We start from the raw sequence: 13049 nt of genomic DNA, 5'->3' as shown, positions 1-13049 counted from the left end.
TTTATATTTTACATATTTTATCATAAAACCTGATTATATACTTTAAAACTAATTATATATAAAATAATCGAGTATCTCACGAGCTTTTCGAGTCGAGTATTGGGTAGCTTGACTCGACTCGTTAATATGTCGAGTCGAGCTCGAGTTCGAGTCGAGCCTATTCGAGTCGAGTGTTGACCAAGCTTTGACCGAGTCGATCTCGAGTAGCTCGCGAGTTGTCTCGTATCGTTTACACCCCTACCCACAGTTTTCTGCTAAAGTCATCTATAAAGGTTAGTAGATACTTGTTGCCTGCAATAGAAGGGATCTTTATAGGTCCACGCACATCTGTATGGATGAGTTCAAGTGGCTTTGTGGCCCTCCAAGCTGTCTCTTGAAGGAAACATTCTCTTGCATGTTTTCCAAGCATGCACCCTTCACATATTTCTTCTATTGTATTGTTGATATATGGAATTCATCTTACTAAATTATGCTCGTACATATAATTCAAATAAGCCAAGTTTGTATGACCAAACCTGTTGTGCCACATAAGTGAATTCTATTTCGTAGACATGTGAAAAGACAGACTAGTGTTCTCCTTGAAGCTAAATGGAAACATCTTGTTTGTTGTCATGTTTATTCTGCCAAGTGTGCTTCCATTTGGATCCCTTATTTCACATGCTCCATCCTTGAAGTGAAGGTCGTACTTCTTCTGCAAGAGTTGGCCTACACTAAGTAGATTATGTTTTAAGCCAGAGACAAAATAGACATTAGATATTCTCTTTTGTCCCATCTTAGTGTCAACCATAATTTCTCCTATTCCTTATACACTTAATTTTTTATCATCTCTAGTCCTTACTTCTCTTTTCTGAGTTTCATCCACTTGAATAAAAATTCTCTTGTTTCCTGTCATGTGGTTGCTACAACCACTATCTATGTACCAAATATCAATGAATGAGACTTCTTGAGTGCTTAGAATCATGAGCATGGTGCCATCCTCATTTCCATCCTCCATATAGATGAAAGTAGATCCTTTTTCTTCTTATATTCTTTTTCTGCAGCATTTGGCAATATGGCCAAATTTTTAACAGTGATAGCATTGCAAAGGAGAAATATTTCTTCCTCTGCTTTCATTTTGTTGATCTAATCCTTTGTTCCTTTCTTGTATAGTAGAAGATTGCAATTGAAAAGCCTGTTCAAAAAGGGAGGAATCAAATTGCCTCATCCTGAGTTCATGTGATTGTAAGGTTCCAAGTAAACTTTCAAGGGAAAGTATTGACAAATCCTTTGATTCTCCAATTGCTACTACTATATACTCAAACTTTCTTGTTAGACTTCTAAGGATCTTCCCAACAACCCTTCTATCATCTATGACTTCTCCATTTAGTCTCAATTAATTTAGATTGTTTGATCGTCATGTTTCTCACAGAAAACAAAATATAACTTAAGATTGTTGCAGGATTTCCAAGAAAAAGTAAGAAACAATGGGAATATAAAACCTTGGATAACACAAAGATCCTGTGAGAGATCGTTTTCCTTGAGTTATATTTTGACCCAATTGTGCGGTATCATTAAACTCGAGGACAATCTCAAATTTTCAGTACCAAATTTGATAGAAATCGTTCCTTTTAAACCCCAAGAATCATAATCATTCCTATATTAATGCCTAGAGTAACTCCTCACTAAATGGAAATAATTGTTGGAAATAAGTTGTGGACGGTTACGAAAAAAACAGTTACAGATCTGATGGAAAACACTTATCAGTTGATGAACCATCAACTGATAATCAATCGATAGAAAACAAGCAGCTAATAACCCCCTCAGTGGCAAACCATCAACTAATGGGTACATCAGCCAATAACACATCATTGGCAAATCATAAGCTAATTCACATCACTTGATCACTCATCGAAAGTAAACCCATTAAAGTAAAACCTCCTTCAGAGAAAACCCATTGGAGATAGTCCCATCAGATGGAAACACTAACTCTGAAGGTATTTTCATTAGTGTTTGCAAACACTATGACCAAACACTGATACATCATTTAAACAAAATGCATGACCCTTTCACTTCATATGACCACAAAAGTCCAGCACAACCTATGTGCTTGCCATCCAAAAAAATGCACGTACAGGCACTACCTTTTGTTTTCAATCATGGCACGTGCACTTTTGATGACCAAAAGTACACGACCAATGCAGTGCCCTCTACCGCCAAGGCACCCGCCATATAAAAGAATCCAAAATCTCGAGTTCTAGTTAGCTTAAATGATTATGCACTTGACACTTGCTATCCGTGTTATATCATATCTACCAACCCCATTACTATCTGTGAATCCAATTACACAAAATGATACATGATGATTTCACTAAAATCACCAACATTGTGCATTATCATTTGTTTGTACATTGAACCCGTTCGTGCTCTCATTTGTTTCTGCATTCATTTTTGGGTTTGTTTATACATGTTGATATTGTATTTGTTTGTGGAACCGAGTGTATGGATTTGGAAATCCCTAATTGTTAGATGGTCACACAACTGTTCTTTTCCCATTATTAGGATATTGCCAACATAACGATTCCTGTTGAGCAAGTGATCGACATACTTGTTGAATCCTACAAGTCATCTGAGATATATATGGAAGTCCAAAGTGAAGTAGCTTCTATATGCGGACAGGTACATGATATTATTATTTTTTATATCATCTAGATCTACAATTCTACATTAATTAAATACAGTAGTAGATAATGAAAAATGTGATTTTTGAAGGAAGGAGATCTAATTGAGAAAAAAAGAAGCTTGAGAGCCAGTTCCATTACACAGTGCATGGTGCTTGCTAAAAGATCATTCATAAACATGTATCGCGACGTAGGATACTACTGGTTGCGACTTGGTATATATATTGCGTTGGGTTTTGCATTAGGAACGGTTTTCTACAATATTGGCTCCGGATTTGGCTCCTTAAATGTAAGTTCTATATTGTAATATAACAAGTTTATAAGTGTAAAATTTTTGCATAATTTCTACACAAAAAAATCTATTTTGTTAAAGAAAAAATATGTCCCAATAAGGAAGAAACCGTTGCTAAAAAACAATTTCTTGTTCTGTGAGATGCCAATACTATATTCGTAGCTTGAAATGTTCAATATCTAAATCTTGAAAACTTTCAACTCTCGCTAAGAAGTCTGTTTACAGATTATAATTACACAAGAAATAAGTTTGAAATGAATGTTCTTTCTGCTACCAATTCGGAAAAAAGTTAAAGACTACCAATTTGACGAGGGTAAGTTATTATGTCTACAAACAAGCTTATTTGTTTTGGTGTTTCAGATCATCTGCATATATAGATATTGAGAACTGTTTGTTATGGCTCGTAATGACACAGGCCAGGCTTTCATTGCTCATGTTTGTTTCTTCATTCCTTACCATTTTAGCCATCGGTGGTTTCCCCTCATTTGTAGAGGAAATGAAGGTTTGTTGATATATTTCATGTGTTCTTGAAGGAAAAAAAATACATTCAACAAATTTTCTTCTCTAACAACTATGGTCTAACTACCTTTGTGTAGGTCTTCCAATGGGAAAGATTAAATGGGCATTACAGGATTGGATCATTTGTTATCAGCCATGCAATCTCTTCAGCTCCCTACCTGCTTCTCATCTCATTAATCCCAGGAGTAATAGCTTATTCACTTGCAGGTCTTCAAAGAGAATATGAAAGATTCATCTATTTCTCATTAATCCTTTTTGCGTCAATGTTACTGGTTGAATGTCTTATGATGATCGTAGCTACCATCATGCCAAATTTATTGATGGGCATCATATCTAGTGCTGGAATCCAAGGGTTGATGATACTAAGTGCAGGGTTTTTTCGGTTGCCAAATGATCTACCGCATATATTCTGGAGATACCCTATGTACTATATTTCGTTCCACAGGTATGCATTACAAGGATTGTACAAAAATGAGTTTGAAGGGCTTGAGTTCCCAGAGTACGTAGGAGGTCCTCCTACCATCGATGGTAAAATGATATTGAAGGGTGTATTGCAAATCGAGACAGGATACTCTAAGTGGATCGATCTTGGAATCCTTTTTGGTATGGTGTTTGTATATAGGGTATTACTCTTTTGTACCATCAAGACAACAGAAAGGGTGAAGCCGATTGTTAGAGCTTTTTTGTTGACTTCTACTTTTAGAAACTAAAAATGCTTGTGTTTGATCCAAGGTCTCTCTCTTTTGTTTCAGATTATATAGTCTACGGAACCTGAAAATGCATATGTATCTAAAAACCATGCTATCAAATATCAATCATGCCTACTGATAACTCTCATTTTTTTAGAGTTATTTCTTATTTATTTCCTCCATTTTTGTATTTATGAAATACTCAATTTTCTTGTTTTTCCCCTTTTATTCTAAAAAGTTTTAAAAAGATGATGAAACACAAAGAAAGAAATTTTATTCTAAAAACCTGCATTTTCTGGCAAACTGTCTACTGTGGGAAGTCCACGAATTTTGTTGTTTTCTGCTTCTTGGAAGATGTGCTGCTTGAAAAATCCTCCGTGAGATTTCCTACAGATGTAATTAACTATTGAGATGTATCTTTTATTTTATTTTTATTTTAGACCTTTTGTCCAAAGGTCTTTACCCCATGGATTTTGTGCTTTTATTATCCTTTGGATAATAGCTTTGTCTTTATTCATTTCCCTCCTATATAAAGAGGCCTTGGGAGCTCATTTGAAGACACAACCAAGACATCCTCTAGATAATCATACTTCTCTCATCTTTTATCTCTCTCTTTTATTAAGCTTTTAATATTGTAGCTAATGTTCTTTTTTTTTATTTAGTTGTAATTTAGCATTTTATTTCCTTGTATTAAATTTGTAATTTAGTTTTATATTAATACAAGTTACATTTCAGTTTTATTTAATGTCTTGTATTATGTTTATTATGTCTATTATTAGCTAATTTACTCGTATGGGTGTGGGTGTGAGTTTAACTTAGGATTTTTATACAATATTTGAGTGTTTTTACTATTTACCACTTCGTAACTTGGCCACTTAAGACGAGACTAAAACTCGACGCAGATAGCCGATCACTTTGAAGTTTGAAGTGTTAATATTTGATCTTAGACCCAGATATGGGCAGATCCGAAATACGGTTTAAGTGATGCACAAAAAAACTCGAGAGGGTCTTTGATAATTGCGTGGAGACGCAAATTTTGTATGCATTTAGCTAAGAATCGCTTTATTCTTATCACAAAGAGATTTGGGTATGAATTTTATTTCTTTTACTTTTTGACTAAATCGGCAAGTTTTGAAGTGGCAAACATAAGAACTTTGTGAAATTTTATGAGGCCTGTTTGTAAATTTTCACTTTCGAGAGATTTGAATTTTTATAAACAACTCATAAGTATCTAAACATTTTATTGTTAATTTTATCTTAAGGAATACTTACACCCATGCTCGTTCTTTAGTCTAAAAGTTTATTTCACTATTTCAATCCTTTTTAGTCTTTTTATAAACAAAAATCCAACTTTTATTCACAACCCAAAACTCGAGCAAGAAGTTCATGAAAGTCTCTGAATTTCAGTAGTCTAGTCCCTGTGGAACGATCTCAATATTTTACCACTTTATTACTTGCAAGCGATCATAGTATCGGCGTGCACTTGCACTGCCACTGTGGGGACTTTGTGCCCACTGTGTGAACACGAACGATTCTAGTCTGTTAAGTTTTTGGCACCGCTGTCGAGGATTGGCGCAATTTTTATCCTGAGATATTGAGTTTTCATTAGAGCCTTGGCCATTTGTTTCAATCGCATTTTCCGTATTGTATGCCAAAGCTACAATACGATGAACGTTTACCTCTTGATCTTGAATTAGAAATAACCATTAAAAGACGTAGAAGAGGTTGAAATAATTGGAACCATACCATGGGGGATATGTTGTATTTGTATTAGTGATGGTCGTCGGGTTGGAAACAATATCAAAACCAAAATATAAAACATACCGGAACCGAATCAAACCAAAAATGATTTGATGTTCTTGGTTCTATTTTAGTTTAAAAAATGTAAACTTAAAACAAAGTCATTTAAAAACCATTTTAAATGATTCAGTTTCAACATAATCGGTTCAAAAACCATTTTAAAAGTTCTACGGGACATTTATCAAACACTATAAGATAAACATTTACCGATAGGAGTTATCACTTTCACTTGTTTTGTTGGATAACATCGTCAGTCATCAAAATGGATTGTTGGTAAGTATTTATCACATAGTAAACGCTTACTGGATAAAACTCTCAATCATTGTTTTGCCTTTTACCGGGTAAAATTGTCGGTCCTTGTTATGCTTATCCAGTAAGGTCACTGACCCTGTAAACACTTATCCGATAATAAAGATGGTCAAAAACCAGTCTTGTGTTGAGATTGTCCTCTTGTAACCGGTCACATCGTAATTGGTCTCGATCCTGATCCCGACCAAAAAATCCGACGTTCTTCAGGCATAAAACCCAGTCCCGAACCGAGCCAAAATCGATCCCAGTTTTTTTTTTTTAAATCAATTTTAAACATATAAAAAATCTTGTTTGAAGATTTTTTCTAAACAATATCTTATTGAAATATACTTTAAAATATATAATTGGATCATTCAAAATACACCTTTGATTTTTTTACACAAAAATGTTATATATTGTTTTACAATTATGATTTTTAAAATTTAATATCAAATATAATTTAAATGATCTATACTATATTGTAAAGCATTTGACAAAAATTCTTAAAAATAATTTTTTATGCATAAAGTACTATTTATTTATGCATATTATTTAAAATTAAATATTACAAGTAATTTGTGCGTTAGTACAACTTATTAAAGTTTTATGTTTTAATTCATATAACTAATTGCAGATAAATATAATCAAATATATCTCATTTTAAATATAAAAAATCTAAAATATAATTACGATAATCGTTGACTTCTAACAAAATATTTGATTATTATCTTTATAAAAAAATATTTTATTAAATCAAAATAAAAAATGAATTAAAGAAATACACAAAAAGAAGAAAATTTAAATAGTTAGTCCGATATTAATATCAATATTTTTTTTCAATTTTTTATGATATCTTTACAGTTGTATTTTATTCAAAAATAAAAATATTATCGCTTTCTCAAAACCACATAAAACCGTATTATAACATCGACCAAGGAAAAAAACGAAACATTAAAATCGAAATGTATCTCGCTGCATTGTACGAGTACCCTCGTAGTATATTTAAATAGATAAAATTATGTAACACTTAAAAAGGGGCCGTTTACCAAACCCTTACTCGTAAAAATTAACACTATCATTTACTTACCGTGTAAGATTTTAGTCCACCAAAACGGTATCGTATGCAACATTTTACACGGTAAGCGCTTACTGTGGTAAGAGTCGTCATCTTCACGTATCGGGTAAGACTCTGGGTCCTTGTCTCGCTCTTACCGGGTAAAATTATTGGTTTTTACCATATTCATCCGGTAAGAGAATGTGACTTGATATTCACTTACCCGAGTAAGTGTTTGGTAAACGGCCCCTTAAAAAAAACTCTAAAAAAAATAACTCGAATTTTTTATAAATAAAGTTGAAAATCTTTTAAAAAACTTAAGATATAATTTATAAAAAATTTAAAATTTTAAAAATAAATAAACATGATATCGTATAACCGATTCCGATCCAAACCTTGAACTTTCATAAAATACATAATCGATCCTGGACCATGGGGCCATGACGTTCCCTACCGGTCCCTGTCGATCCGAGCCAGACCGGGGCTCGGTCCCTGTGTGTAAGCATTTGGTGAAGAGCTGGGCCAAAGTGAAATATATAGAAAGGGGAATAAATCAGAGTAATTTGCGAAGCATTTCAATAGGCTGGCTCGGTTCCAACTTCTCTCTGCGTGGAGAGAAGCTATGGAGGAGGGAGACGTCGATATGGTGGCGGCGGATAGCGGTGCTGTACGGTTCTTTAACTCTCTATTACTACTCAATTAATTGTGTCGTTAAATTTTTTTTAGAATCGTTTTTACTATGAACCCCTAATTTATCGATTTGATAGTCATCACATCGACTGAAACTAGGAATTATGAATTTGATGGTAACAGGAGCTAGGCGATATGAAGAAGAGACTAAAGGAGATGGAGGATGAAGCTGCTGCTTTGCGAGAAATGCAGGCCAAAGTCGAGAAGGAAATGGGTGCTACTGCAACTCAAGGTTTTTATTATTCATAATTTTTGCTAATTTTCTCTTTTTTAGTTTCAAAAACGTGATGTAATGATGCTGAGATTGTACGGCTGAATGCATATGAAATTTAAATTGTTTGGGGCTAAGCTAAGCTGTCCTTTTGATCGGATCTACTATATCAGTGCCTTTTTTATATACATGTCTCTATGTAATACATACATATAAGAGGAAGAAATGATATGCAACCATGTAGGTCAAGCCGAAGTGATAGTCTAATGGTAAAGGTCTGTGAGGGTTAACTTTTGCTTAAACCCTACCCGTTTATGTACTGATTAGCTGAATGGGACTCCATAAGACCATAACTAGAATTTTGTTGTTTGACTGTTTGTCAAGTTTGATACTGAAGGCGGGTCTTAAAGTTTTTCTGGAAGAGGAAAAACCCAAACTAATGATATCATCATTGAAGTATGTATGCCCATATCTTTGCTTTCAGTCATTTCCACCTGAGCTGAAAAAATTATGAGTGATCAGTTTGAAATTGAGCAACAAAAGTAATATTGTGAGCACGTTTTTGGAATGGGATTATAGCAAAGTTGTGTCTTCCTCCTTTTTCTATCATTTAATTCTTTGTACCATCTTTGATTTAGATCTAGCATCTGGTACCATTCTTGATTTAGTTACCATCACATACGCAAAGAGATTATCATGGATGGAACTAACTTAGACATATGGATAACATCATCACCATCATCCAACATCAAAATGCATTTTATCCCAAACTAGTCACTCACTACTTCCCCACATTTCAATCTTGGCTGATTATCCTCTAACACATGTTGCAATCAAAAACCCATGGAACAAGGTGAAATAGTCACATGCACAACTTAAGGTGCTTATTCTCCAACAAATGTTGTAAAAAGTGGTTAAACAAACTAAAATATTATTTGTAGATCTTGTCGGATGAAAATGGGACCTAAATGAGTACTTCTTTAAGGCTGCTACTTTGAAGTTAAGTCTAATCCCTTTCGTTACGGTGAATGTGGGAAATATTATCACCAACTCTTGTAAATTTTAATTGTGGATTTTCTCATTGTTTATGGGTGATCAACTATAAATCTATAACGAAATTCATGTATAAATATGTTATGGCAAGATTTTAGGGGAAAGATCGAAGATGCTGAAACAAAGCCCCCGAACATGCTTGCCTATGCTAGTAGGAGGAAGTCAAACACAATAATTACAAACCAACTAATACGTGACTATCTAATGGGGAATGGTTTGTTATCATAACTAGAAAAGAGAGAGGGTATTGATTGGAACCTATCTCTTTGTTGTTAGGTCATGCTAGAAGTTGGGATCTCTTTTGACTAGACTTTTTGTTTTACTCTTTATATTTCTTGTTCATTACTTTCAAGAAAGGTTTCTCTCTATTGTTTTTTCTCCATCAAATTGGTCTGACATGTCACTTTAGATCCTTGTCTTCCCTTCCCTCTTGTTATAGCTATATCATATCAAAAACAAGAATTTATTTCATAAAAGCTTCAATAAAGAAAACAATGACCAAGTTGGATCCCTGCTTGGGGATCTCAATTGGTGTCACGTATACGATGCAACAACCCAAGCCACCACTCCAGAGACTATTGGAAGGTTGTCTAGAGCTTTGAACAAGTAAATCCATTATTGTTTTTGTGGACCCTCCTATGATTTTGGCCACTACAAGCTCAGTTTTCTTGCTTTACAAAGGGTGGAGTTTCTGTACTTAGCTTCTAACCCACTTCAGCACCAAAGAACCAATTACGAAGGGGTTACCGGCACAGTTATTTTTAGACTTTAGGTAGCGTTTGGTATGCCGACATGATTGGACAGGACTGGATAGGACAAAACAGGACAAGAGGGTAGGACTGGATAACACAAGAGTATGTCTGGTGTTTGGTACGACTAGGACTAGATAGGACAGAACTAGACAAGCTACCTCCAAGAGTTATTTGATGATTTTAAATGTTATATAATAGTTATAGTTAACACAAATAAAGTAAATAATTAAAGAGTTTAATTTATAAATATTTGTACACAATTTTCATATAAATGAATAGATACATATATAATGGACCAAATTTGAATGAAAATTTTGATATAATTGATGGTAGTAGTGGTGGCAGTGGAGGTGGTTTTAGTTATGGTGGAGGTGGTGGTGGCCGACGGTAGTAGTGGCAATGGGCGGTGGTGGACGGCGGTGGTTATAGAGGACATGAAGATGGTGGATTGTGGTGGTGCTGGCGGTTAACAACGGTGGAGGAGGTAGTTATGGCTGATGTAGTGAATATAGTTGTGGTGGTGGTTATGGTGGAGGTGAGGTGGCAATGAATGGTGGTGGCCGATGGTGTGGAGGAGGTTGTTGCAGTAGAGGAGGAGTTGGAGGTGGCCAACGGTGGTTGTGTAGGGCATGGAGGAGGTTGTTGCGGTATAGGAGGATTTCAAGGGGGCCAACGGTGGTAGTGGTAGTGGTAATGTGTGGTGGTGGTCGGTAGCCGATGGTGGTTGTAAAGGTGGCAATGGATGGTGGTGAAGGAGATTGTTGTAGTAGAGGAGGAGTTGGAGGTGGCAATGGATGGTGGTGTCGATGGTCGACTATGGTAGTGGTGGCGATGGACTTAGTGGACGGTGGTTGTGGAGGCGGTGGAGGATGTTGTTGTAGCGGAAGAGGAGGTGTCGTCGGTGGTGGCGGCGGCGGCAGCCGAAACTAGAAGTGATAACCATTAAAATAAATATCATATTAAGGTTATATATCAAACTGGGGTAGATTAGAATTATTTTAGTTTCTGTCTCATTTTTGTCCCATCTTGTTCCACCTATTTTGGTGGAACAAGAAAAAGCCTCTTTTGTCTCATGTTGTCCCACCTTGTCTCAGTTCTTGTCTCTGTCCCATGTCGCGCCAAACATGGGACAGTGGGTTCTTGTTCTGTCCCATGCTGCACCAAACATGGGACAGTGAGTTTTGTCTCGTCCTGTCCTATCCCGTCCTATGTACCAAACGCAACCTTAGAAATAATTTAAGCATTCGTCAACCTCCCGCTCAAACTGAGGGTGTGTGTTAAAGCATGTATTTTTATATCTCTTATTTGTTATATCTGTATAATATAAGGACCCCTTTGTAACATTGTATTCTACACATACTAAGCAATAATATGCAAACCCTAACGGGATTTCCACATATTCCAACACAAACTCTCTCACAACCCAGTTTTTGTATTCTTTTGGATTACTTATCGAACTCTCTCTAATAACCCACTTCCTATATTTCTTTGTTAATAGTGGTGATAGACCAGGAGAGTACACACACACACACACACACACACACACATATATATATATATATATATATATATATATTCTAGAGGTAGTGGTAGTGGCAACTAGCAATGTATATGTACTACTTATATATAGGGATGAGATTAGGATCCCCTGAAAAAGAAAGAACTGAAGAACCCATCCAAGCCATTGGATTGAGATGATCAACAGATGTGATTAAGAAGGTGGTTATAACCACCTTTCTTAAAAATAAAAATATTTGCCCTAAATTTTTAAATCGAAAATCAGTAAAATACAGAAAAATTGGAGTAAAACAAATTACACCAAAAAAATATCACTTTATTATTATCTTTAATTTGACATCCATTTTGATATATTTTTCATCCGTTTTTTTGTGGTTCTCCATTTTTTTTCAAGGTTCTCTCATGATCTTTTCCCTCTCTTTCTCTCTCTCTCTCTCTCTCTCTCTCTCTCTCTCTATATATATATATATATATTCCAGTGGTAGTGGTAGTGGTAGTGGCAGTGGCAGAACACAATCAATGTATATATTTTGTTGTTTCTAGTGATAATAATTTGGTGTATATATATTACTTTGAATTTTTTTTTCCGCTCGAGTTTATGCTTCAGACCCCCTCGAGGCTTACGCCTCGCCTCACGTTTCTGTACTTTAAAACCTTGTATGGAGGTTTTAGTTCTTTCAGATGGCTTGATCTCAGATAGGAGTACTTGAGGGTGACATATTAGGATAGTCGATTGCAAGTAGCTATGTTGTTTATTACGCGTCTATAGCAGTCAATTTTTTGTATTTGAATATTCATTTGAAATTTTTTTATAGGGCTCTACTGCTATACGGACTCGAACCATAGACTTTCTCGGTAAAACAGATCAAACTTATTATTATCAAAATGATCTGCTATCCGGTTCGTGGCCATAAGGCAAATAGCGGTCCCGAGATTAGCAGCGCTGTTGAGCGCTAAATGCCTGCATTTTGAACGCAAAAAGAAGTGGCCGCATAACAGCTACTTGTAGATAGGTTATTGCTGTTAAAAAGGTAATTTTGTGGGTTTTCTTTGGACCTGCATTGGGGTTATTTTAGTCCAACAATATTAAGGCTTCATTATTCTTATTTTTTTGGACTTGGACACTTTTNGTTTTCTTTGGACCTGCATTGGGGTTATTTTAGTCCAACAATATTAAGGCTTCATTATTCTTATTTTTTTGGACTTGGACACTTTTGACGCCTGGCTTTGAATAAAAATGTATTCACATTGTTTAATTATTATTATATAGACTTGGACATCATAATTCTTACATATATTTTTATTGATTACATATGATATGTTGAGTTATGTAGACATACAAACATATATATATATATATATATATATATATATAATTCTAATTATTATATGAGCCGCTATTTTTGGACCATTATACCAGCGCTTTATCATTGCAATAACTGCTATTTCAAATCACAGTCCTGACCGTGATTACATATATTGACTGCTGTAACAACGTAGGCATGTTGTGTGTTCTTTTTTTTGGA

The 13049-nt window shown here is 35.0% G+C and overlaps 1 protein-coding gene and 1 pseudogene across 1 annotated transcript in view; both read left to right on the top strand.

The window, feature by feature from the left end:
• Positions 1–4203, top strand: part of LOC112516404 — an 18875-nt pseudogene extending 14672 nt beyond the window's left edge.
• Positions 4204–7786: 3583 nt separating this feature from the next.
• The window catches only part of LOC112516405 (polyadenylate-binding protein 2-like), a 10224-nt gene continuing 4961 nt past the window's right edge, over positions 7787–13049 (top strand). Inside the window, exons 1-2 of the mRNA XM_025123423.1 lie at positions 7787–7966; positions 8113–8221. Coding sequence (XP_024979191.1) covers positions 7922–7966; positions 8113–8221 — 154 coding nt within the window. The 5' untranslated portion in view covers positions 7787–7921. The remainder of the gene's footprint in view (positions 7967–8112; positions 8222–13049) is intronic.

This window comes from Cynara cardunculus (genome assembly GCF_001531365.2).
Source record: "Cynara cardunculus var. scolymus isolate 2C chromosome LG 8, CcrdV1, whole genome shotgun sequence".
NCBI classification, from domain to species: domain Eukaryota; kingdom Viridiplantae; phylum Streptophyta; class Magnoliopsida; order Asterales; family Asteraceae; genus Cynara; species Cynara cardunculus.
The sequence above is the reverse complement of the archived record's forward strand: the minus strand, read 5'-3'. Positions and strand labels throughout refer to the sequence as shown.